The sequence below is a fragment of the Canis lupus genome, chromosome 10 (assembly GCF_011100685.1).
Source record: "Canis lupus familiaris isolate Mischka breed German Shepherd chromosome 10, alternate assembly UU_Cfam_GSD_1.0, whole genome shotgun sequence".
In the NCBI taxonomy this organism is placed as follows: Eukaryota; Metazoa; Chordata; class Mammalia; order Carnivora; family Canidae; genus Canis; species Canis lupus.
Window position 1 is genome coordinate 17,651,353 of NC_049231.1, and position 27,260 is coordinate 17,678,612.

The 27,260-nt window shown below is 44.5% G+C and overlaps 1 protein-coding gene across 2 annotated transcripts; it reads left to right on the forward strand.

The window, feature by feature from the left end:
• The first annotated feature begins 912 nt into the window (after window positions 1-912).
• Window positions 913-27,240, forward strand: SYCE3 (synaptonemal complex central element protein 3). 2 transcript variants are annotated; one of them, XM_038550095.1, is made up of 4 exons: window positions 913-1,005; window positions 3,288-3,405; window positions 13,244-13,352; window positions 26,931-27,240. In XM_038550095.1, exons 3-4 carry the CDS (start codon window positions 13,244-13,246, stop codon window positions 27,086-27,088), a joined length of 267 nt encoding a protein of 88 aa, XP_038406023.1. In that variant the 5' UTR covers window positions 913-1,005; window positions 3,288-3,405; the 3' UTR covers window positions 27,089-27,240. The 2 variants fall into 2 exon arrangements, with proteins under 2 accessions (XP_038406023.1, XP_038406024.1); XM_038550096.1 differs by lacking the exon at window positions 3,288-3,405 and having other exon boundaries at window positions 917-1,005.
• The last annotated feature ends 20 nt before the right edge of the window (window positions 27,241-27,260 follow it).

Sequence of the window (27,260 nt, forward strand, 5' to 3'; positions counted from 1 at the left end):
CTCGATAGGTCCAGGTCGTCTTGGACACCAGCATCCAGCAGGGCCCCGGGGGATGGGCTCACACACCTCTCCTGCTGTGCAGGGCGCCCCGGGCCTCCCAGCCCAGCCCTGACCTCCTCACGAATCCATCCCTAAGAGGCAGGCCTTTCCACACCCTTGCCTTCCATGAAACTTTTGCCTGGAATCCGGTGTTGCTTCTGGTGAAGCCCAAGCGGTCGCCCCCGAGGTTGCCTTCACCCCGTTTCCCAGCGGCGGGCAGCCCATGCGCAGGAGGCCCCCAGGTAGGGCGGACGGCCGGGCCAGGCGCCGAGGGCCCGGGCTGCACAGCTGCGCACGGCCTGGCCACGTCTAGCCGCGTCTCCTACTCTGCCCGGGGGCGAACCCGGTGGGTGCCAGGCTCATCCCGAATCCCAGCCGCAGCTGCGCACCTTCCGGACGGGCCTCGCCCACCGGCCCACCTGAGCCAGGGGCGCTCCCTCGTCTGCAGGCCCCGCCAGGGCTCCCTGCTCAGCAGCCACCGCCACCCCCGTGGGCAGGTGCGCACCTCCCGAGGGTCAGCTTCCTGCAGGCGGCCCCTGAGCTCACTGAGCAATGCCCACCAGCACCTGCGGCCCTCCGGGCCCTGCGCTTCACCCCCACACTACGCCGAGCCGACCAGGCCGGTCGGACCCCCAGGGCACCTGCGCTCCCACCGCGCTCTCCCGCCACCTGCCACCTCCGCCAGGGCTCGGGCCACCCAGACACCGCAGGTGAGACCCGCCCGGGCGGCCCCCCTCCTTCCGCCCTAGAGACCAGCCAATGAGGCCTCGAAACCGACCCTCACGTGTCTGCGGCTCCACCCCTTCCGCTCCGGCAGACGGGCCAATGAGGGCGAGAAGCCGCCTGGGGGGGGCGGGTCTAGTAACGGAAAGGGGCGGGGCGCCGTGCCTGCTCGGCCGCGTGTCCCCAGCAGTGGCGGCGGCGCAGGTGGGCGGTGGATCCACGCTAGCGTGGGCGGTGCCAAAGGTGAGCGAGGCCGGCCCTCCTCGGCCCGGGCCCCCCTGCGTGCCCCGACTCCCGGCCCTGGCGTCCCCGAGCTGTGCCCGCCGCCCCTGCCGCCCTCACCCCACACCCCGCCGTGGCGGCTGTCACCCGTCTCCCCGCCCCCACACCCTCCGCACCCCTTTACCCCCCACCCCTCCCTGCCCCGCACACCACTCCCTGCCCCATACCCCCTCACCTGCATGCCCCCACACCCGCACCCCCACCCCCCTCGCCCCCCCGCACCCCTTTACTCCCACCCCCCGCCCTGCCCCCATACCCCTCTCACCCCCATGCCCACACGCCCGCACCCCCCTACCCCTTTGCCCCTCCCCCCCTCCCCCCACGCCCCTCCCTGCCCCCACACCCCTCCCCCTCACACCCCCTCACCTCCCCACATCCCCCTCTCCCCACCTCTCCTTGCCCCCTCACCCCCCACACCTTTACCCCCACCCTCCCTGCCCCCATACCCTCTCACCTCCATGCCCCCACACCCCTCGCCTCCACACTCCTCCCCCCACACCCCACCCCCCACCCCTTTATCCCTCACTCCTCACTGCCCCCCACACCCCTCCCCGCCCCCATACCCCTCTTACCCCCATGCCCCCTCACCCCGCCCCTCCCTGCCCCCCACACCTCCTGCCCCCACCCCTCCACCCCCCTCGCCTCCCTCACCCCCACATCCCCTCCCCACACACCCCTCCTGCCCCCATACCTCCTCACCTCCCCACATCCCCCTTACCCAGCCCCTCACTGCCTCCACACCCCTCCCTGCCCCCATACCCCCTCACCTCCCCACATCCCCCTTACCCTGCCCCTCCCTGCCTCCACACCCCTCCCTGCCCCCATATCCCCTCACCTCCCCACATCCCCCTTACCCAGCCCCTCACTGCCTCCACGCCCCTCCCTGCCCCCATACCCCCTCACCTCCCCACATCCCCCTTACCCAGCCCCTCACTGCCTCCACACCCCTCCCTGCCCCCATATCCCCTCACCTCCCCACATCTCCCTCCCCCCCACCCCTCCCTGCCCCCCACACCGCAATTCTCTCACCCCCCAGCTCCTCCAGCCCCCACACCCTGCACATTCCAGACCCTGGACTTTCACAGACAACCCGACCCCCTGGCCTGTTGCCTGCACACCCAGAGCACCTGCACTGCGCTCCCCACGCACTCCAGCCCCGCCATCTGTGCATGGGGGCTCCCAGAGCCTCCAGTCCCTTGGACGCCAGGACTCCTGCTACTCCCGTGGGGCTCACACGTGGGCCTCTCACAAAGAATCTTTGACCCCGGAGCCCCTCTTGTCCTCTCCGAGTTCTTGTTTCCAGGGGGATCCCAGCCGCCACCAGGGATCAGACCAGACCCTGAGGCTACAGCCAGGCCTCAGAGCCCTTGAGCCCGCACCTCCCAGGACCCCTGGGACCTCAAGCCCTTCCTCCCACAGTGACCGCCCCAGCAGTCCTCTCCACACCCCCTCTGCTCACCAGAGCCCATTAGTCTGCTCTTGCTCTAGTTGCCTTGGGCTGCGGCCCTGGTCCCACCCCCCACTTTCTTTCTTTCTTTCTTTCTTTTTTTTTTTTTTTAAGATTTTATTTATTTATTCATGCGAGACACAGAGAGAGAGAGGCAGAGACACAGGCAGAGGGAGAAGCAGGCTCCATGCAGGGAGCCTGATGTGGGACCCGATCCTGGGATCACGCCCTGAGCTGAAGGCCGATGCTCAACCGCTGAGCCCCCCAAGCGTCCCTCGCACCCCTTTCCACTGAGTCTTTCTCACCTGCAGCAACCTCATCAGGAAGGAAAGCCATGGACTCCGATCCCCTGGTCTTCCTCCGCCGCAGCTCCTACCCTTTCCCCGGATCCAGCATCGCTGGCCACAGCCTCCATCCCCAGTCCTCCTGCCCTTCAACTACGACCCGGTCTCCACGCATCTGCTTTGTCTGCACACCCCCATCCGCCTGTGCCCTCACCTTGTCATCCACCACCCACCTTTCAAAATTCCAGGCCCCAGCTAACTCTGTGCTGCCCTGGAGTCCTGGGGACACTGTGCAGCCGTGCAGCGAGGCCACACTACTAGTGCTTCTGTGCTGCATATCCACGTGCCTTGGTGAGGCACACGCCTTTGCCAAACCTGTATCATTCTCCTCAAACCAAGAATGTCTATTAGAAGAACCTTCTCATTGCCATTTGTGGGTGAGCTAGAGACCTCAGGAACCTGGGCCACCTGGACCCTTACCTATCTTACCCTTCTTTCTCTCCCCTTCACAGGGTAAGGTGACCTCTCTGGCCCCAGCCCGTACACCATCAGGTACCCTTTCTCCTGATTTCAGCCTTTTCTGTTCAACTGGCTCTTTCCACATAAACCTAAAGAGAACTCTCTGCCTATGTAAGTTAAGAAAGAGAAAACCTTCCCTCTATCATCTTGTCACTGTCTCCTGTTTCTCCTACTTGTCTCCATCTCTGTGCCCTATTTTGTCTGATACTCTGTTAATTCTTTATTCATGGAAATCTTGTTATTGTTACTGTTATTCAATTGAGACCTGGCTCCCAAATAAAATGTCTTTTTTTTTTTAAGATTTATTTATTTATTTATGATAGACAGAGAGAGAGAGAGAGAGGCAGAGACACAGGAGGAGGGAGAAGCAGGCTCCACGCCGGGAGCCCCATGTGGGACTCGATCCCGGGACTCCAGAATTGCACACCGGGCCAAAGGCAGGTGCCAAACTGCCGAGCCACCCAGGGATCCCCCCAAATAAAATGTCTTAAATTTATTGCGCCCTTTTGTAATATTTGACAGTGGTGTAACATCTCCCAACTTAGAACAAAAGACACCTGTAACTCCACATTACATTCCAGCTCCTGGCCCCTTTCTTTGCTTCTCTGAACCAGAACACAAGAACAAGTTTCTACTTTTCTTCCCTTCTCTTTAAACACATCGCAGTCAGGCTTTTGTCCCTTGCCACCCCATGAAAACAGCTTCTGCCAGGATTGCCACTGACCTTCATTTTTTTTTTCTAAAGATTTTATTTATTTATTCTTGAGAGACAGAGAAGGGGGAGGGGGCAGAGACCAGGCAGAGGGAGAAGCAGGCTCCATGCAGGGAGTCCAATGTGGGACTCGATCCCAGGTCTCCAGGATCAGGCCCTGGGCCGAAGGCGGCGCTAAACCACTGAGCCACCCGGGCTGCCTGCCATTGACCTTCAGATTGTCAAATCCATGATCACTTTTTATTCCTTATGCTACTTTATATGAGACACAACTGATTACTCTTTGTTTACTTTCTTCGCTTGGCTTCTGAGACTTCACTCCTTCGATCTCTCTTGGTTCTTCTAGGTCACTGGCTGCTGTTTTTGTCTCCTTTGCTGGTTCGTCTTCCCAAACTCTACACATTGGAGAGCTCAGATCTCCTTTCCATCCACCCTCACTTCCCAGGAGATCTCAGCTAGTTTCATGGCTGTGTCATCTGTACCCCAGTGGCCCCCCAGTACGGATGTTCAGACAGGCTTTTCTCCACACTGTGGATTTATGTTTCCGCATAAATGTTGGATGTCAGAACATACTGTTGGCTCTGTGTTTCCTACATATTAGAGTCCAGTCACCTACTACTGCCACTTCTAACATTCTAGCCCAAGCCTGGTCATCCCTTACATGGAGTTTTACAGCAGCCTCCTCTCTGCTCCACCATCTCCACGCCAGTCTGCTCTGCTCTCAACATTGCAGCCAGAGTGATCCTTTGATTTATTTGTTTTAGAGAGAGACAGCAAGCACATGCACATGATGGGGGCTGAGGGCAGATGAAGAGGAAGAGGGAGAGACAGAATCTTAAGCAGGCCTCACACCACGCTTGGAGCCTGACACTGGGCTGGATCCCACCACCCTGAGATCATGACCTGAACTGAAACTAGGAGCCTGATGCTCCCAGAGTGATCCTTTTAAATCCTAATTCAAATTGTGTCACTCCCTCAAATTTCTCTAATATCTCATCTCTGTCAATAAAAGAATAAAAATCAAAGTCTTATATAAACTGCAGTATCCATTCCCCACCCCCACCCCCAGCCTCTTAGCCTCATCTCCTAGGATCCTGGTTTTTCAGCCACACTCAAGCAGTTACCCTCAAGGCTTTTTCTTCCCTGTTTCCTCTGCAAAGAATTCTTCCTGAGGTATCTAACAGCTCACATGCTCACTTCTTGAGTCTATTTGAAGATTCACCTTCTAAGAGGGATTCCCATGGTTCACCCATCTATGGTGATAGATGGAGTGGTTCCTCCCACTCCATTATTTTGTAGCCTACCTTACTTTGTTTTATTTTCTGTTACCACCTGACGTTGTATGTGTTTCTGTGTTTATTGCCTGTCTCCCTTGACTAGAATGTAAACTCTACAGGGGCAAGGATTATTGTCTTTTGTTTGCTAATATACTCCCAGCACCTAAAACAGTGCCAGACATTCAATAAATATTTGTTGACGAGTAAATGAATTAACTGGCCCATCCCTCCTCTCTTCTGTTGGTCTCAGCTACACACTCCCCAGTTCGCTACATTTCTGACTGCTTATCGGTGCCTTTTATGGGCTTGTATCCTCTGCTTTTAAGGGCTGATATTTAAGGGCTTCTTCCAAGTCCATTTTCTCCTCTCTTTTTATACATTCACTGTGAATGATTTCATCTCTTCCCATAACTTAAACCACCATCAAATCTTTATTTTCCGTTTACCTCTCTCTAGGGCTCTAATCCTGTTGAATAGCTTTGCCTCCATACACCATAGGCACCACACACTCAAGCTGCCCCAAACTGAACTCACTATTAGCCTCTTCGTTCCATTCCTTTATCCCCATTCTTTGTCTTTCATTCCATCCCTCTTCACAGTCCGGCTCAAAACCACCCACTGTGTTGTCTAAGGCAGTTTAGAGAAAATGTAGTGCTAGTGGGCTCCACCTCTAGAATCAGGACTGGACACCCGTCCAACTCTACTACTTTTTGGCGGTGCAACTTTGGTTAGATTCTTCCAGTCCTCAGTTTCCTCATCTGTACAATGGGGAGAGTAATAGCACTTACTTTGTTATATGGTTGTGAAATCAGTCAGTGCTTATTGAGAATTTACACAGTTCCTTGCACATATTAAACATGAAATAAATGTTAGCTTTTATATTATTGGCTTCCTATCTCTCTCATCTCATTATAGTAAAATATTTTCTGAGCAACTACTTTGTACCTGATGTTACATGTATAGTGATGCCAACTATTGCATTTGGTAGATGTGGGTGCCTACTATACCCGTATCTGTGTGCATCTTCACAATAACCTGCAAAGGAGCTATTATTCCATTTTACAGAAGAGGAAGCTGATACTTGAGATGGGGTGACTTGCTGGGCTTTCACAGCCGATACGCAGCAAAGTCTGCATTCTAGCCTGGGATTTCAGGGTACACCCAAGCTATTCTTTAGTTGCTTACTATATCTCATTAGTTCTGTTCACTCTCATGTTTATCAAGGATTTATTGCACACCAGTAGTGTAATGTGTGAGCACACAAACTGGAGCCAGATTGTCCGGGCCCAATTCTCAGATCTTTGTCTGTGCGGTCTGACCTTGGGCAACTTACTTCATTTCTCTGAGCCTTGTTTTCCTCACATGTAAATGGGAGTAATAATAGTACTTTTTAGAGTTCTTATAAAGATGTAAATGCTTAGAATAGTGTCTGGCTGAAAGGAGGTGCAGAAGCTGTGGGAATGTAAAAGAGGTGCAACCTTCAGAGTTGGCTGATAGGAAATGTAAGGAAAGACTTCTAGAAGTGACCCTTGAGCTGAGTCTTTAAAAACAAGACAAAAACAAAAACAAGGAAGAGTGAGGGAAGGGTATTTCAGGCAGTAGAATGATATATGTAAACACCTGGAAGCAAAAGAAAACGTAGTGTTTTCAGAGTTACCAATGACATGGCTGAAAGGGCCATTTCATACAAGAAGGCTCTGGTTTGAAACCAAGCGCGGACATTTAGATGAACGGCTATTGCTCTTCAAAGACTCTTGCTTTACAACAGGCTTCTTTTTTGCCAGATTTATTTCCTTGATGGCGGGACTGGGTACCTACCTATTTTTTAATCCTACCTATTTTTTAATTTTTTTCTGTAGCGTGGTTGGCATATGGTGGAGACCCCAATTTATCAAGTATTTGATAGGACTGAAGCTTAGGTAAATATGAGGACATGGCTAGCTATTGACAAATAGGAACTTTGGTGATTTTTAAAGTATTGTATTTGTATACTTTGGTTTTTAAAATTAATATTTATTTTATTAAAGTTACTAATGTTAAAAATCCAGTCTTTCTTGAGTATTTAAGTTTAGCTTATGTTATTCTAAATCAGATCATTAGATTATTCTAAATAAGATTATCTCATTCTAAACTCTTAATCTTATTCTGGGTCTGGTAAATTTAAATTGTAATAGTGTTATGTTTTTGTTCCATTTACAAACTTAAACTCGTGTGTGTGTGTGTGTGTGTGTGTGTGTGTGTTTTAACAAAAGTTTATTCCCCATTCCCATAAAGTCCATAATAGTTCTGGGAGACTCTCCAGAACAGCTGCCCTCCATGTGGGGGGCTCAGCATTCGGACTACTTTGACCTTGTGTGGGCTTCCATGACTGAGGCAGGAAGGGCACTACAGAGTCTTGCACCAAATAAAGGCTTCAGCCCAGGCAAACTTAAACTCATTTAATTGTAAATTTAATATATTTCATTTCTTTAAGTATTTCAGTTGTCTTAATAACGAACCTTCCCACTTTCTTAAATAATTCCTATAAATATCACAAGTCAAACCTACAAATATGGTGAACCTCGGGTTCTCTTAAATGTCCTCTTTATAAAGTTATGAAGATTCTCACTTAAAATTATAACCCATAATCAATTTCACATTTTAAACTAGAATGACAAAGCTGACCTGTTACTCTAATAAGTCAACATCTCTTAAACATAGACATGCAGAAAATACCAAATATTAACAGTAATTCTACTTTTTTATGCTCTTCAACATGTCCTATCTGAATTCCTTACTTCTCAGCATTGTAAGTTATTCACCCATTAAGGAAGCACCGATTTTATCCCATACACTTTTTGGAGTTCCCTTCGTTTTACTTTTTAGAGTTATCTTGTCAGCTTGCTGAGTTTTCATACTCTCGGAGGACATTAGTTGGGGTCCAGTGACTCTGCGAGAGTCTGGACTTAGGAGCCAGGACTGGTTCTCCTTCTGCCTCTGTGGCCCCCCTTCCTCAGTCTCTTTGGCTGGTTTCTTCGTATCTCCCCAAACGATGATGGACCTCTTCTCCATCTGTATTATCTCCCTTGATCCCACCCATTCTCATGTCTTAAATAGCCTCTGGATGCTGATGACTCCCAAATTTCTATCTTTAGCCTGCTCTCTTTTCTGAATTCATTTATCCAGTTGCCTACTCAGCATCCCCACTTGGATGCCTCATAGGTATCTTAGTATGTTCAAAACTGAGTTCTTTCTTCCCAAACAACTCAGCGTCTTCCAGTTTCCCCCATCTCAGTTAATGGTATCTCCATTTCTGGTCATCCAGCCAAAAATCTTTGTGTCGTCTCTGACTCCACATTGACTCATGAGCAAATCTTGTTGGCTCTGCCCTCAAAATATACCCTGAATTATCCTCTTCTACTACTTATATCATTCCTATGCTAATTATCTCTCACCTGCATTATTCTAATGCGGCCTCCTAGTGCCCCTGCTTCCACCCAGAAAAGCTACTCTCAACCTAGTGATATATTAACATGTAAATCAAATTACCACCCTCCAGGCTCCCATCTCACTCAAAGAAAACGCTAGTCTTTTCCGTGGCCTGCAAGGCCCACCATGTTCTACTCCCACATTTGGGATATCATCTTCTACTACTCCCCACTTCCTTCTCTGTACCAACTACATTGCCTTTGTTGCTCTTCCTCTAGCTCATCCAGCTGACTTCAAGCTCAGGGCCTTTGTTCTTACTCTTTTTTCTGCCTGGGATGCACTTTTCCCAAATAGCCGTATGGCTCATTCTCTCAATTCCTGCAAGTCTCTAGTCAAAATCACTTCAGCAAGGCCTTCCCCGCACACTTTCTTATTTATTTCTAAGTTTTAATTTATTTTTTTTGTTTGTTTGTTTTTGTAAGTTTTAATTTCCATTTAGTTAACATACAGTGTAATAATAGTTTCAGGTGTACAGTATTCAGCACTTTCAGTCAAGACTCGGTGCTCATCATGAGTGCACTCCTTAATCCCCATCACCTATTTAACCCAGCCCCCCACCCACCTCCCTTCTGGTAACTGTCAATTTGTTCTCTTTACTTTATAGTCTGTTTCTTGGTTTGCCTCTCTTTCTTTATTTTTTCCCCTTTGCTCCTTTGTTTTGTTTCTTCTTTTTTAAGTTCTTATTTAAATTCTAGTTATTTGACATACAGTGTAATATGACTTTCAGTGTACAATATAGTGATTCAACACTTCCATACAATACCCTGTGCTCATCACAACAAGCCTGTACACATATTTAAATTGCATCCACCCCTTTCTTTTTTTCTTTTATTTTTTAAGGAAGTTTTTCTTTAAATTTTATTTACTTTTTTGAGAAAAGAGAAAGCACGAGCAGGCACTAGCAGGGGGAAGAGGAGAAGCAGACTCCTCACTGAGCAAGGAGCCCACACGGGGCTGGATCCCAGGGACCTGGGATCATGACCTAAGCCATGCCAATGCAGATGGTTAACTGACTGAGCCACCCAGGCATCCCACAGTCACCCTTTTTACACACTTTCGCCCTCCATCTCTGGTTGACTTTTTTCCTTGCTACTTATCCCCTCCTTATATTTAGTTCACTTATTAATCTTGTTTATGTTCTCTTACCACTAGAATATAAATTCCATGAGACCAAGAATTTTAACCTGTTTTGTTCACTGCTATATCCTCAGAATCTAAAATAGTACTCAATAAATATGTGCTGAATGTGTGGGTAAAAGAATAATACCGGAATCTTACAAATTAATGAATTGAGCAAGTAGCCCACACAACTAGATATGAATTGTGTCATTATCTACTCCTTTGCCTTCACACAGATTTTTGTAACCGCCTACGTGATAGAATTATTTTATTCCATTTCATATTATAGGAAAACTATAAATTTTTTAATTTTATAGAGTTTTGTGGGTTTTTTGTGGATTTTTTTTTTTTTTTTTTTAGCACATCTCATGGAAATACACAACTCTTACAGATTTTCATTTGAGATTTCTTAAGGCTTTCTTCAATTATTTGGTCACAACCCAGAACTGGATGAGAATAGGAAGAGTCAAGAACTAGATTATAAAGGATCTTGTATCTATAGTAAAGAGATTATGTTTTATCCTGAAAGAAGATGGAGCAATTGAAGGGTTGTAAACAGAGTGACATGGTCAGATTTACATGTTAGGAAAGGTCTTTTGGGAGGTGAACTGGGAAAGTGGATTTGACAAGATGAAGCCAGAAGCAGGAAAACCAGTTATGAGTTTACGAAAATAGTCCAAGTGAAAGGTGAAAAAAGCATGCCCTGGTAGTTCCAAATATTTTCAGCTCCAACTTTTCTCTCCTGAACTCCAGGCCTATATATTCAACTGCCTGTTTGAATCTCCTTTGGGAGGCCTAATAGGCATCTCACATTAATACATTCAAAATAGGGGGATCCCTGGGTGGCGCAGCGGTTTGGCGCCTGCCTTTGGCCCAGGGCGCGATCCTGGAGACCCGGGATCGAATCCCACATCGGGCTCCCGGTGCATGGAGCCTGCTTCTCCCTCTGCCTGTGTCTCTGCCTCTCTCTCTCACTGTGTGCCTATCATAAATAAATAAAAAAATTAAAAAAAAAATACATTCAAAATAGAGCATTTGCCCAACCTCCACCCCCCACCCCCACCCCCCGGCTCAATTGGTGGAGCGTTGCAATTCTTACTGTGTGTTGTTTTTTTTTTAAGATTTTTATTTATTTATCCATGAGAGACACAGAGAGAGAGACAGACAGACAGACAGACAGACAGAAGCAGGCTCCATGCAGGGAGCCCGATGCGGGACTTGATTCCAGGTCTCCAGGATTACGCCCTGGGCTGAAGGCAGGCGCCAAACCACTGAGCCACCCAGGGATCCCCTGCGTTGCAATTTTTAATCTCAGTGTTGTGAGTCAAGCCCCACATTGAATGGAGATGACTTAAAAAAAAAAAAAAGAGAGCAGTTTGTTTCCTTTCTAACCTATTCTCTTAGTCTTCCCCACTTCATTTAATAAACAACCACATATCAAGTTGTTCATCAAAATTAGGAGTCATTTTGATTTCTCTCTTCCCACCACTTAGCCCTGAAAACCTAGACACATCAGATCCTCTTCCAAATTCTTTTGGCTCATCTTCCAAAATATAGCCTGAACCCTCCCACTTTTCATCATTGGTATCATTACCTACCACCTTAGTCCAAAGCCACTTCCATCTGGAGACCATTCTAGTGCTCTCTAAACTAACTGGTTCTCCTACTCTTACCTCCTCTCAACCTTCTGTAGTAGTTCATTTTCCAAACAACTGCTGAAGTCATTATCTTAAAACATAATCCCCTGCTTTCAACATCTAGTGGCTTTTCCTCAAACTCAAAATAAAACCAAAATTCCTGCCTACCTAGCTGATCTCATCTTATACCATTTTACTCCTCAACCCCATTCTATACTTTCTTTCCATGCTTTAAAATACATGAGGACCACTCCCACCTTTTCTTGAGCAATTCTATCTAGACCTCTTCCCGTAGCTCTTTACACGCCAACTCCTTTTTATCATTCAAATGTCAGGGGAGGGATCCCTGGGCGGCGCAGCGGTTTGGCGCCTGCCTTTGGCCCAGGGCACGATCCTGGAGACCCGGGATCGAATCCCACGTCGGGCTCCCAGTGCATGGAGCCTGCTTCTCCCTCTGCCTGTGTCTCTGCCTCTCTCTCTCTGTGTGTGACTATCATAAAAAAAAAAAAAAAAAAAAAAAAAAAATGTCAGGGGTGCCTGGGTGCCTCAGTTGGTTGAGTGTCTGCCTTTGGCTCAGGTCACGATCACCAGGTTCTGGAATTGAGCCCCACATCGGACTCCCTGCTTGTCAGGAAGCCTGCTTCTCCCTCTCCTACTGCCCCTGCTTGTGCACATGCTCTCTGTGTCAAATAAATTAATAAAATCTTTTTTTTTAATTTTTATTTATTTACGATAGTCACAGAGAGAGAGAGAGGCAGAGACATAGGTAGAGGGAGAAGCAGGCTCCATGCACCGGGAGCCCGACATGGGATTCGATCCCGGGTCTCCAGGATTGCGCCCTGAGCCAAAGGCAAGCGCTAAACCGCTGCGCCACCCAGGGATCCCAAATTAATAAAATCTTAAAAAAAAAATGCTTATTCAAGTGTCAGTTCAAATTCCACCTCATTAGGAAGGACTTTACAAGCTAAAGCACCCACCCTGTGAAAGACCCTCTTTATTAAACTACGCTCTTTTGTTTTCTTTAGGCAGTGACCACAAACGAAGGCATCTTTACCATTCTGTTGTTTATTACTTGTGTCTCCTCCTGGGACAGAAGCTCAGTGAGAGCATGGGTTTTATCTGTCTGGATCCATAAATACACCCCAGTATCTACAGAGCCATGGTAGATATCTGGCACATAGTAGATGCTCAGTAGACCTATTCAGTGGCAGATGACAGCACAGACTGAAGGTCAAGCCACGACCTTGGAAAGAGGGAGGATAAGGACCTTAAAGACCTGGGTGAGGGCAGCCCCGGTGGCTCAGCGGTTTAACGCCATCTTCAGCCCAGAGCCTGATCCTGAAGACCCGGGATCGAGTCCTGTGTCTGGCTCCCTGCATGGAGCCTGCTTCTCCCTCTGCCTGTGTCTCTGCCTCCCTCTCTCTGTATCTCTCATTAATAAATAAACTTAAAAAAAAATTTTTTTAAAGAGCTGAGTGAGGCTGTGAGTTCCACAAAGGCAGTGTTCAGTTCACTGGTGACTCCCAAGCACTGGGCCTTCTTGACCCATAGATGAGTAAATATTCCACAAACAAATAAAACAAGTGAGTTTCAGTGACCCCTTAGGTCAGAAAAACAAGATAAGGAGGAATTAAAGACGACCTCAGGGTTCTGGCTTGAGCTATCTAAGTGTACATAATAGAGCTGGAATCAGAGTCGGTCTGTCTCACCGAGTCTTCTTTCTGTGTACTGCCTAGATGGCTGATTCTGAACCTGGAGAAAGAAACTATGACAACATGCTGAAAATGCTGTCAGACCTGAATAAAGACTTGGAAAAGCTACTGGAAGAGATGGAGAAGATCTCAGGTAGGAGGTTTCCCCCCTTATTTCCAGTAGCTCAAATTCTTCCCCCACTTCTGAGCTCAAGTCAACTGCCTTAACAAGGGCTTCCTTGACCACCTCTCAACTTCTAGACCATGTAACTTCTGTACCACAAAACAGACACTACCACTAAATAGTGCCTTGAAGTATTTTCTGATTACTTTATGTGTGTCTGTATCTTATTTCTGCAACTGGACTCTTACCTTCCTGAGGGCAGAATAGTGATTTCTTTTTTGTCACTGGGCACGGTACCAGACCGAAGCTCAAGGACTCAGCAAATGACAGTGTTACTATAATACCTGTGAACAGAATTGAACATTCTATGAATTGTTTAAATAAAGAATTCAGAGTAATAGTGCTAAGACTGATGAGGTGCTGAAGTGGGAGGTACAGTCAGCTCAGTGGAATAAAGTCGGCAATGGACTTGAACAAATATTAGTCTGTTATTCAACATGTTTCCACTAAGTGATAAACAGCCATGGTACACAATCATAATTTACTTCTCTATTTTTTAAGCTTTTATTTTCAAGTAATCTCTACAACCAATGTGGGGCTTGAACTCTTAACCCTGAGATCAAGAGTCACATGCTCTACCAACTGAGCTAGCCAGGCACCCCTCATTTCCCCCTTGATTTTACTTAAGAATTTAAATGGAAGTGAAACTGAAGAAATTCTTTATTTATTTATTTATTTATTTATTTATTTATTTATTTAAAGAAATTCTTTAAACAATATTCCTTCACCATAAAAAAATACATTAGCTTCTATAAGATTGTTCCAAAATTAAGGAAGTTTGTGGGAAAATATTAAAGAAACTCATGTTATTTCTTCAGCTATTTCATTTATCTTTGTTTAGGGTCTAATAATACTAATCAGTAACATTTATTCAGTATTTATTAAATAGTAGATGCTGTTCTAAGCACTTTACATGAAAGAGTTCATTTAATCCTCACAACATTTTTATGAGATATAGAGATTTTTACTATTCCTGTTTTACAGATAAAGAAACTGAGGCACAACTGCCATTCATTATACTAGTGTTTGTTCGTTATCAACTACAAATAACATTTATTTTAGTAATATTTACACTTATATTCTGTTCTTGAATCATAATTCTTATAGTTGTTGAGATTTATAGTAACATTGTAAATAAATTCAAATAGTTCAAATATTTAAACCTAAGAACTATAGCTATGGATATCATATTCCTTGAATTTGCAAAGGCTTAATAATATGTCTACATTCAGGGGCAGCTGGCTGGCTCAGTCCATAGAGTATATGACTCTTGATCTTGGGAATGTAGGTTTGGGTCCCAAGTTGGGTATGGGATTACTTAAAAATAAAATTTTTAAAAAAGAATATGTCTCTGTTTATAACGGGATGGTAATTTGGTTAGATGATTATTTTCTTTACAACTTAGAGGATGTTTCAGCATTTTGTAGCTCCTTGGAATAGTGTGTGGGGCCTGCTCTGTGTTTTCTCCTAAAAGTGACTGACTGCTTTTGCCTCTAAGATTCTTTATTCTGGAAGTTCTGTACTTCACCACCATAAGTTTGGTGTTAATAATCTCTAATGCTTTTCCTGGGGTACATTAGACCTCTACAGCTGTAGACTTTAGTTTTTTTAATTTTTTTTATTTTTTTTTATTTTTTTGAGAGAGAGAGCGAGAGAGAGCATGCACACACAAGCAAGGGGTAGGGGCAGAGGGAGAAGGAGAGAGAGAATCTTAAGCAGGCTCCATGCTTAGTGTGAGCCAGATGGAGAGCTCAATCTCACAACCCTGAGATCATGACCTGAGATGAAATCAAGAATTAGATGCTTAACTGACTGAGCCACCCGTGCACCCTTTTTAGTATTTTTTATAAGAACTTTTTCGTGTATCATATTTTGAGATACTTTTTTTTTTTTCTTAAAGACTTTATTTATTTGAGAGACAGGGAGAAAGTGAGCAAGAAAGAGCAGGAGTGGAGTAAGGGGCAGAGGGAGAAGCAGACTCCTTGCTGAGCAGGGAGCTCGACACAGGGCTTGATCCCAGGACCCTGAGAACACGACCTGAGCTGAAGACAGATGCTTAACTGAGACACCCAGGTGCCCCTTGGGCTATTGTTTGTACTATTTCTTTTGATTTCTTCAGAAATTCCAATTATCCATATTATATACATTTCTTTTTGTATTGTCTTCTTTATCATCAGCTCTGTAATCTGTTTTATTACTTTGTTATTTTCCATTTTATTTTCTATTGGTTCCTTCAGACTATTCCTCTAGTCCCTGACCGTGCTGTTGAAGAAAAGATTGTTTGAAAAAAAAAAAAAGATTGTTCGTTTTTTGTTGTTTTTAAGATTTATTTATTTATTCATGAGATACACAGACTGAGAGAGAGAGGCAGAGACACAGGCAGAGGGAGAAGTAGGCTTCTCACGGGAGCCCGATGTGGGACTCAATCCCGGATCCCAGATCCCTAGATCAGGACCTGAGCCGAAAGCAGGAACCCAACTGCTGAGCCACCCAAGCGTCTCTGTTTTTACTCTCAGATGTTGAACACTAATTTTATCATACCCCTCAGTTCATGATACGTTATGATCATTGGCCCATGAGGGACCCCTCTAGTTTAATTTTTTATTTATTCTCTTATTCCCATAGCCCATTCCCTTTCCTCTCTCCCATAGGCAACAATTCTAACATGTACTTTTTTGTCTGTCTATTCTTATGAAATGTATATTGGTATTTTATAAATTTATTTTACATATTTATAAATAGTATTGTGTTATATGTCTCGTGCTATGTTTTTAATTCAGAACAATATATGTCAGCTCTTTCCAAGATGCTGTGTGTACATCCAATCTATTACTTTTAAATGCTGAAAAGTATGCATATGCAGTAGTATACATCGTTCATAGCCAGGTTGGACTAAGCCACATGAGTGATAACATGGAAGTTAAAGCTCAGCCCATCTATAGGTCCTGTGGATGAAGACAAATTCTCAGAGAAGGGCATTTGGGCCAAGAAAGCATCTCAATATGTATTTATTTTTCCATATTTGAACTTAATTGGATTTCTGGGCTTTTTCCTCCTGCCTTCCCTAATTTTTTAAATTGTTTTATTAAACCTTTGCATCGAATGCTTTGTTCATTCACTTTTATTCCTTTTTAAGTCATGAAAACATTTGAGGCTATGGATTTATTTCTAGATATTTTTACTGTAACCCCTAAGAACTGATAAATCATGTTCTTGTTTTTTATTGTTGTCATCTTTATTTAGGTATAATTTACAAACAATAAAATAAACACATTTTAAGTGTGCAGTTCACTGATTTTTGCCAAGTGTATACACCAGTGTAACCAACATGACTGTCAAAATACAGAATATTTATGTCACTCCAAAAGTTTTTCTTCTGCCCCTCCCCAGGACCAGGCAACAAATGATATAATTGCCTAGAGTTTCATATAAATGGACTCACACACTATATATTCTTGTGTTTGGCTTCTTTTGCTCAGCAGGTCCAATCAGTTTACTATCATCAATGTAATGGACCTGCTTGATGTCCTGGAAGAGAATAGCATTAAAGGCCCCTGTCCACTAAATTACGGCATAGAGCTATAATGAGTTGATATACTTGAGTTAGGATAGTGAAGATGTGTTGTTAGCCTTATTAGCAGAAAACAAACTGCTTCTGGTGGCCTTTACTAATAAGTATGGAGAAAAAAAATTGCCAGATCAATAGCTGCGTATCAGATAGCAGGGGATGTGTTAATCTGCTCAAGCAACAAAACCTCATCTAGAATAGCAGCTACAATTGGAGCCACCACCTGACTGAGTTTATAGTAATCCACTGCATTCTCCAAGATCTGTCTTCTGTACAGGCCAAATTAGCAAATTGAATGGGAATGTGGAGAGAATTACCCCCTGCATCTTTCAAATCCTTACTGGCGACACTAATCTCTACCTCTCCAGGAATGCAGTGTTGCTTTTGGTTACTGCTTTCATGGGGAGAGGCAGTTCTAGTGGTTCCACTTGGCCTTCCCTACCATAATAGCCCTCCCTCCATGAATCAGGGAATAAATGTGGGAACCTCCCAGTTGCCGAGTGATCTATTTCAATTATACATACTGGAACAGTGTGCTCAAAGACCACTGAGCCTCTGTGAGACAGACCTGAGCTAGAGCTCCGTGGACAACCTGACCTCCCCTAAGCCCCTATTCTGACTGATAGATCACTCTACTGACTGGTAGTGATATTCTGGGTCTCCAGGAATTAGTATCAATTCAGAGCCATTGTCCAATAATTCCCCACAAGATCTGATTATTTCCCTTTGCCCAGCATACAGCCCTGCAGCAGTATTGTTAGGGGGTCCCTGTTCCTAAAGCTGATGGTCAGGGAAGGAAGAAATATAACTAAAAAGTAATTACTTTTGATGCGTACTCAAGATTGAATAGTTTAATGTGGTACTATTAGATGGCCAGAAAGGGAACCTCGTTTAAAATAAGGGATCAGGGCAGCCCCAGTGGCACAGGGGTTTAGCACCGCCTGCAGTCCAGGGTGTGACCCAGGATCAAGTCCCACATCAGGCTCCCTACATGGAGCCTGCTTCTCCCTCTGCCTGTGTCTCTGCCTCTCTGTCTCTCTCTCTCTGTGTCTCTAGAAATAAGTAAGAAAGCTTAAAAAAATTAAAATAAAATAAGGGACCAAGAAAGGAATCCTAGAGTAAATGACTTCTCAGCTGAGACTAAACTATTAGTTAAAAAGAAGGTTTGGGGAGCCTGGGTGGCTCAGTCCATTAAGTGTCTGCCTTCAGCTCAGGTCATGATCCCAGAGTCCTGGGATGGAGCCTCACATCGGGCTCCCTGCTCAGTGGAGTCTGCTTCTCCCTCTGCCTCTGACACTCCCCTTGCTTGTGGGCTCTCACGTGCTCTCTCTCTCAAATAAATAAATTTTTTAAATCATTAAAAAAAAAAACTGGAGGGACGCCTGGGTGGCTCAGCGTTTTAGCACCTGCCTTCCATCCAGGGCATGATCCTGGGATCCCAGGATTGAGTCCCACATCAGGCTCCCTGCTTTTGTTTCTGCCTATGTCTCTGCCTCTCTGTGTGTGTCTCTCTCATGAATAAATAAATAAAATCTTTTTTTAAAAAACTGGAAAAATAGGGCAGCCCAGGTGGCTTAGCGGTTTAGCGCCGCCTTCAGCCCAGGGCGCGATCCTGGAGACCCGGGATCGAGTCCCACGTCGGGCTCCCTGCATGGAGCCTGCTTCTCCCTCTGCCTGTGTCTCGGCCTCTCTCTGTGTGTGTGTGTCTCTCATGAATGAATAAATAAAATCTTTAAAAAAAACTGGAAAAATATAATCCTAGAGCTCAAAGAAAAATCCAGACTTGGAGTCAGAGTTAAAGCACCATGTATTCATTCATTCATTCATTCAACAAGTAGTTCCTGAATGAACGCACGCTAAGCCCTGTATGTAAGTTGCTTGTAGTCTAATGAAATAAATACATAGACATATAAATGCAGTATACTATATTAATTTCTATAATAAAAGGATAATAAGTAAAGTTCCAATGGGATTTGGAATAGATGACTAAAATCTATCTGGTAAATTATGGAAATTTTTAAGAGAAGGCATGGACCATTTCTCTGAAACAGGAGTTGTTAGGAGATTCCCAGATAGACAGGTGATGGGCAAGGTTTTCAGACAGAAAGAACAATTTGTGCCAAGGAACAAAATTGTAAGAAAGAAAAGTGGTTGGAGGGGCTCCCGGGTGGCTCAGCTGGTTAAGTGTCCGACTCTTGATTTCAGCTCAGGTCGTGATCTCAGGGTCATGAGATCAGGCCTTGATTTGGGCTCTGCACTGGGCATGGAGCCTACTTAAGATTCTCTCTCTCCCTCTGCCCCTCCTCCCACTCACACACTAAAAAAAAAAAAGAAAGAAAGAAAGAAAGAAAGAAAGAAAGAAAGAAAGAAAGAAAGAAAGAAAGAAAGAAGAAAGAAAAATAAAAAAGCAAGTCCATTGGATTTAAGATTCAACTACTGCAAAATAAACTACAAGTGGAAGTGGTAGAGAATAAATCTCAATGAATCATTTGGGGTCAGATCATGAAAGACTGTGTACCACACTAAAAAGTCATTCTGTAGTCAACAGGGAAATATTGAAGAGGCTAACTGGGGAATAACATAAAGAGATAGATGTTTTAGAAAGATCCTATAGCAGTGTGGAGGAGATTGAAAGCTACCTCAGCAATGGTCTCACAGATAAATATTACCAAATACAGAGTTGGTGGTATAGTGGTGAGCATAGCTACTTGCCAAATACATGAAATGATGAGCCACTGTGAGTGAAAATCCACTCACAAGAAACTAGAGTCACTTGGGGATCCCTGGGTGGCGCAGCGGTTTAGCGCCTGCCTTTGGCCCAGGGCGCGATCCTGGAGACCCGGGATCGAATCCCATGTCGGGCTCCCGGTGCATGGAGCCTGCTTCTCCCTCTGCCTATGTCTCTGCCTCTCTCTCTCTCTCTGTGACTATCATAAATAAATAAAAATTTAAAAAAAAAAATTAAAAAAAAAAAAAAAAAGAAACTAGAGTCACATATATGGTCACAGGCTATAGAGGATGTCAGATGCAGAGTGTAAATAGCTATATATAAAAGGGGTAAAGATGCAAGTACAGAAATGAGCAGAAAAGAAATTGGAGAATAGACAGATTTTTTAAAAATAGAGCCTCTCAGGGCAGCCCCGATGGCCTGGCGGTTAAGCGCTGCCTTCAGCCCAGGGCCGGATCCTGGAGAACCGGGATCGAGTCCTGCATTGGGCTCCCTGCATGGAGCCTGCTTCTCCCTCTGCCTGTGTCTCTGCCTCTCTCTCTCTCTATGTCTCTCATAAATAAATAAATAAAATCTTTTTAAAAATCTTTAAAAATAAAAAAATAGAGCCTCTCAAAAGGAAAATTGTAACATAAAAAAGAAATCAACAACACTTGAAGAGATAATCAGTTGGAGAATAATGCATCAAGAAGAGATAAAGAAAGTAAAAGTATGAAGAGAGGAAGAGACTTGTGATATGGACCAAGAAATCCTAACCTATATCTAATTGGGAGCGCAGAAAAAAAAAAAGACATTAAAGACAATGGAACAATAACACCATCATTATAATAATATAATGTCTGTGAATTTTCCAGAACTGATGAAAAATTGAATCATAGATCCAATAAATAGAACACCTCTTGAGCAAAATAAAATGATACCCATATGTAGATACATAATAGCAAAACTTCGGAACACCAAAGACAAAGAGAAAAACTGTAGGAAAGCAGAGAGAAACCTATTGAGGAGTGCAGAGAGAAACCTATTGAGGAGTGACAACTGGAGTGGAATTTTCAGCAGTAATCATGAGAACCAGAAATCAGTGGAATAATACCTAAGTGTCATAAAAACACTATTGACTCAGAATTATGCATCCAGCAAAGTTATCTTTCAATAATGAGGGAAAAATAAAGACATTTGCAAATGAACAAAAACTGATAATATTTGTCACAAAGACACCTGCCTTAAAGGAACTACTAAAAGTTTTACTTAAGTCAGGGGAATATGATCTCAGAAGGAAGGTCCAAAATGCAGAAGGCAATGGAAAACAAATAAAATGTTAAACATGTAGGTAAATCCTGAATAGTTCATGAAGTACATGTTCTCCCTTCCACGTTACTTCCTGTGACAGTGTGGCTAAATTGTCTGCTATCTTTAGCTTCCTATAAGAGCTCCCTCACTTCTCTGTAAATCCTTATTGGCAGACTTTTCAAACTCCAAAACCCAATGAACAGGGTGTTCAAGGCACTTTAACCTTGTGCTAATACTTTCCTCAAAATCCTTGCAGCTGTTCTAGCTTCCATCCACTGAAATATTCCAAAGCTCCTCCTACATCGTAGGGTTTGTTGCATCATGCTCTGGTACTAAGATCTATTCTAGTTATCTACTGCTGCATAAGAAGTTAACCCAAATTTTGTGACTTAAACGTTTATTATCACACAGCTTCTGACGATCAGGAATGTGGGAACAGCTTAACTGGGTGGTTCTGGATATATTTTTGATAGGTTTGCACTCAAACTGGCCATTGCTTCAGTCTCCAGGTATTTGACTAGAGGCTGGAGAATCTCCTTTCAAGCTCATGTAGCTGTTGGCAGGAGGCTTTCTGTTTGGCCTCATCATAGGGCTGGTGATGACATGACTTCCCCTAGAGCAACTATGTGCACTATAATAAGTATGATAGAGTATAATACTATACATGCATATACATGAAGCAGCCCAGGACAGAAGGTACCATCTTTTACAAGCTAACGTTAGAAGTGACATGCCATCACTTGTGCCATAGTTAAATCATCACGCAGGCCTACTGTAGTACGATGTGAGAGAGAACTATAGAAGGATGTGATCACTGGAACACAGGGACTACCAGAATACCTTGGAGCCTGGCTACCACATTTATGTCGAGCATCTAAAACCTACACTATTGGAAATAATAAAGCTTATCAAGGTGGCTGCATGTGAGATCACTATACAAGAGTTAACTGCATATTTATTTAATAAATAAATTAAATATTTTTTAAAATGTGCTCTAATTCTTTGTTGCTGGTATGTAAAAATGCAGTTAACTCTTTCTCTCTCTCTCTCTTTTTTTAAGATTTCATTCATCCATTCATGAAAGGCACAGAGAGAGAGAGAGAGAGAGAAAGAGAGAGAGGCAGAGACACAGGCAGGGGGAGAAGCAGGCTCCCTGCAGGGAGCCCGATGTGGGACTCATCAGGATCAGGCCCGGGGCTGAAGGCAGGCACCAAACCGCTGAGCCACCGGGCTGCCCTAAAGGCATTTACAGTAACACACCCACACCGGCTTGTGCACACACACATCTATGAATTCCCCTGGAAGAAATTTAACAAAAAATGTACAAGGCCTGTATGCAGAAAGTTATAAAACTTAACTAACAGATCCTAAAGATCAAATAAATGGAGCTAGTGACATTTATCAAGAGAACGACGTAAAGCAATTGGTGCGTCATCCTAGGCTTTAAAGTGGTTTCAGACAAGTTGAGCAACAGATACACCAGAGAGCCCAGAAACAGACACACATACGTGCACACACATAGATGCACACCTGACAGTCTCATACACACATGTACACACACAACACACACTCTCATAAACACACACACACGAATTTTTATATATAACAGATGAAATGGCAGATCAGTGGAGGAAAGAAGGGACTGTTGCATAACCAAGCTGGAGAAATCGGTTATCCATAAGAATAAAAATTAAAAATGGATTCCTACCCACGTATACACACAATAGCTTCAGAATGATGAAAACTTAAGTGTCAAAAATAAGTGTAAAACTTGGGAAGAAAATAGGGGAGAGTATCTTGTGACTTTGGGGGTGAGGTTGAATTTCCTAAACAAGAGGCAAAATGCTAAACACAAAATAAAAGATTGATAAATTGAGCTACATTAACATTAGGAACTTCATCAAAAGGTAATTTAAAGATTTTATTTATTTGAGAGAAAGAACACAAGCAGGGAAGGGCAGAGGGAGAAGCAGACTCCCTGCTGAGCGGGGAGCCGCCTTGGAGCTGGATTGATCCTGGAGCTTAATGGTCCTGGGGCTCAGTCCTGGGGCTTCTGGGTCTTGACCTGAGCCCAAGGCAGACGCTTAACCAACTGAGCCACCCAGGTGTCCCCATCAAAAGGTAACTCAAATGTCACTTTCTCAGTGAAGTGTTTGCTGAGCGTCCTTCCTGAAATTGCAGATCAGACCCCATCTCCCTGCCAGTCCCACCCTTCCTTCACTGATTTATTTTTCTCCTTAGTACTTATTTCCTTTTAACATACTAAGTTTACTTACTGTTATTTATTATAAAATAGTCATGAGAGCAAGATTTTTGACATTTTTTCTCCTTGCTCTGTCCCTAGAACGTAAACAGGTGCTGACGCATACCAAGTGTTTTTCATCCATTTTTGAATGGATGAATGTGTCTTAGCTCCCTGACTTTTTGTGCATTTTAAGAAAGCATGTGTCTTAAGTTTCTTGACATCTTCCTTGCCTACAACAGTGCTAACAGTGAAATAGGCATCGGAATATGATTGCTTCCTTTGGTACCTGCTTGCATGGCACAGTGACAAAAATGTGTGGGTGTTTTTCAATTTGTAATTGATAATAGATCATAGATAATCCCCTCTCTACTATGGTGGCTCCTTCATTTGTTGTTTTCTAATGATTTTGGTTTTGTTTATTTGTTTTTCCTTTAAAAAAAGATATGATTTATTTATTCATGAGACACACAGAGAGAGAGAGAGAGAGGCAGAGGGAGGAGCAGCTCCCCTGTGGGGAGCCCGATGCGGGACTCGATTCCAGGACCCTAGGATCATGACCTGGACTGAAGGCAGAAGCTCCACCGTTGAGCCACCCAGACATGCCTGTTGATTTGTTTTTCTTACGGTTCTCTGGTGGAGGGGTTGGCTTATTCCTCAGTTCACACTGTTATCATCACTGATCCAAATAACAATCTTCACTTATCTGTTTACCTTTTTTAATTTCCATTTCTCTTTTTGTTTATCCCTTTTCTATACATTTTTGTAAATTCTGTACCTTTGTTTTATGCATATATTTTTAAGTTATGTAAACTATATTGCATTATATCTCCAACCTCTTCCTTACTTTTTAAACTCAACTGTATTATGAAAATCTCTTTCAGTCGAGTTCCAAACTGTCTTCATATCCTTGTTAGTCTTTTGGATTTATTCTCGTGGTCCATAAGAAGCAACATACCGTAGGCAGTTAACAACATGGACCCTGGTGGGCCGCCTGGCCGGCTCGGGCAGTAGAGTATATGACTCTTGATTCCGGGGCCATGAGTTCAAGCCCCATGCTGGGCGTAGAGCTTACTTAAAAATAAATAACCAGGGCAGCCCAGGTGGCTTAGAGGTTTAGCGCCGCCTTCAGCCCAGGGCGTGATCCTGGGGTCCTGGGATCGAGTCCTGCGTTGGGCTCCCTGCATGAGCCTGCTTCTCCCTCTGCCTGTGTCTCTGCCTCTCTCTCTGTGTCTTTCATGAATAAATAAATCTTTAAAAATATAAATAAATAAATAAATAAATAAATAAATAAATAAATAAATAAAATCTTTAAGTAACTAAATAAATAAATAACCAGGGGCTCCTGGGTGGCTCAGTCAGTTAAGTGGACAACTCTTAGTATTGCCTCAGATTGTGGGCTCACAGTGGTGGGATCCACTCAACAAGGAGTCTGCTTCAGATTCTCCCTCCCTCTCCCTCCCACACACTCTCTCTCTCAAATAAATAAATAAGATCTTTTAAATAAATAAGTAACCAATTAACTAGCCTGAATGTGAAGGGTAGAACTATAAAGTTATTGAAATAAAATGTAAATTTTTTATTTTTAAAAAAGATTTATAGGGGCACCTGGGTGCCTCAGCAGTTGAGCATCTGCCTCTGGCTCAGGTCATAACCCCGGGGTCCTGGGATTGAGTCCCATGTCGGGCTCCCTGCAGGGAGCCTGCTTCTCCCTCTGCCTGTGTCTCTGCCTCTCTGTGTGTGTCTCTCATGAATAAATAAATAAAATATTTTAAAAATAATAAAATAATAAAGTAGGAATGTTGACAAGGGCATTTTCAACTATATTATGTACTTCTCAAAAAATATGCCTATAGGAAAATTTTTCCTTAGGGTAAAAGTGTCTTACTAGGTTTGCTTTTATTTTATGGTCACTGAGTCTTGAACCTGAGCATGTTTCCTCTGCTTTGGCCTTAGGAAACTCAGAGGTAGAATTCCACCTGCCACCTGATACCACATGAGATTCATTTCTTCAAGCTCTTTTTTCCTCCTGAATTCTTATTTCTTACTCACCCTAACCCTTTGCCGAATATCTCAATTATTCACTTTTAGTAAGAGTTTGTCCTGTCTTGAACACCCTAATATTGCCTAATTGTCCTAGGCAATTAACATATATCATCCATTTAATCTTCGTAGCAAGCTGTGAGACTGGGACATTGTCCTTTACAAATGAGGTTAGTAAATTTAAGTCACTTGTTCCTGGCCACATGCATAGCAAGTGGAGAGCCCAGAAGCATACAGCTCTGACTCCCACATGCATGTTCCACCTGCTGTCCAGGTGGTCTACGTACTAAGAAATAGGTTCCTGGGCGCCATTCCCAACCTGCTAAAAAAGAATCTTGAGTTGTGGAGGAGCCAGTGATCTACATTCGGGTGTCCCAAGTGACTCCCATGCACCCGAAAGTGCAAGATTTCCTGCACAGGCTGTATAGCTATCTGCCCTCTATCTGCTGAGATACTGCACATAGCTTTTCTAAGAATTTTTCCCTAACCAAACAGATATTACTTCATGCAAGACGCCAAGCCTGTCACGCTGCTGACCTTGACTGTGTGTAGATATTCATGTGTAATTATTATTATTCTTTCTGCCAATCCTTCTCTGGTGAATTTTCTTGAAGACATAGTTTTCCAAAGTGTCCACTATGTTTTAGTCCAGCAAAGAGGAGTTTTAAGGGGGTGATGTTTGGACAGTGGTTCACGTCATGCAGAAGGGAGATGACCCTTGTTCCTTGTAATTATGGAGGGTGGAACCACACGGGCGAGGTGAGTGCTACAGAGAGGTGGGATTTCTTCCATTGAATTCATAAGAGAAGCATGTGTTTACCTATAGGCCTAGGGGACATTGACCTTGAGCTGCTCTCAATGAGAAACAGCAAGAAACTCAGTGCAGGGCAGCCCCGATGGTGCAGCGGCTTAGTGCCGCCTGCGGCCCAGGGTGTGATCCTGGAGACCTGGGATCGCGTCCCGCGTGGGGCTCCCTGCATGGAGCCTGCTTCTCCCTTTACCTGTGTCTCTGCCCCCTCTCTCTCTCTCTCTCTCTGAGTGAATAAATAAATAAATATTTAAAAAAAAAAAAGAAAAGAAACTCAGTGCAGGGGTGAGCACCAAATGACATCTAACATGGGATGCAGCAAACCTTCCCAAAAGGAAGAGCCCCTGAACTGGCCTTGATGAAAGCGCAGAGGCACCCAGATAGAAGTGGGCAGGTGCCCCAGGCCACTATGCATAAGGTAACATGAGGCTCAGGGCCTTGCTGGAGTAAGAGTAGTCAGCCCTACATGAGCTTGGATCAGCAGTATGCTTCCTCGGGGTTCAGCCTGCAACCACTGGCTGTGAACTGCAGATGGGTAAGGACTTAGGTTTGCTCTAAGTTTTCCTAATATTTTACATTAGACTGGCCTCCAGCCTTAATGTCATGGGCTGATGTATCCAGAAGTTAAGACTTGTGTGAAGTCAGGGAACTTTCAGTACCGCTCTGCGTAGAGAGAAGTTTTAATAGGGATTTTTATGAACCCTGTAACATGGAGCCTACCAGCCTTCCCTCCTTAGCATAACTGGGTAACTCACTGGGATCTGGTCCCTGGGATGCTTGGCATGGTTGGAGGCATCTGGGCCTCCTTGGGGCGCTCCGAGCCACAGCCCTACCCTGTGGCCTCATCAGGGCCTGTCTGGTTGTTGCAGTGCAAGCCACATGGATGGCCTACGACATGGTGGTGATGCGCACCAACCCCACGCTGGCAGAGTCTATGCGCCGACTGGAGGATGCCTTCCTCAACTGCAAGGAGGAGATGGAGAAGAACTGGCAAGAGCTGCTCAATGAGACCAAGCACAAACAATAGGCCCCTGCCCACCCACGGCTGCCACGCTGCCGTCTGCCGGTGTGGAGGGGCCCTGGGGCACGGAGCCTCCTCTGCTGGCAGAGCAACAGCAACCGAAATATATAGCTGTATGAATAGTACTTGTTTCTCAATAAACTTATTTTTAAGGACAACCGAGGACCCCTTTCTGTCC

What these genes read in the sequence shown, in the direction of transcription:
- SYCE3 (XM_038550095.1), top strand. Translation starts at nt 13,244, where the DNA reads ATGGCTGATTCTGAACCTGGAGAAAGAAACTATGACAACATGCTGAAA. An exon ending in AGAGATGGAGAAGATCTCAG is followed by an intron (nt 13,353 to 26,930) that starts GTAGGAGGTTTC and finishes TGGTTGTTGCAG; the next exon opens with TGCAAGCCACATGGATGGCC.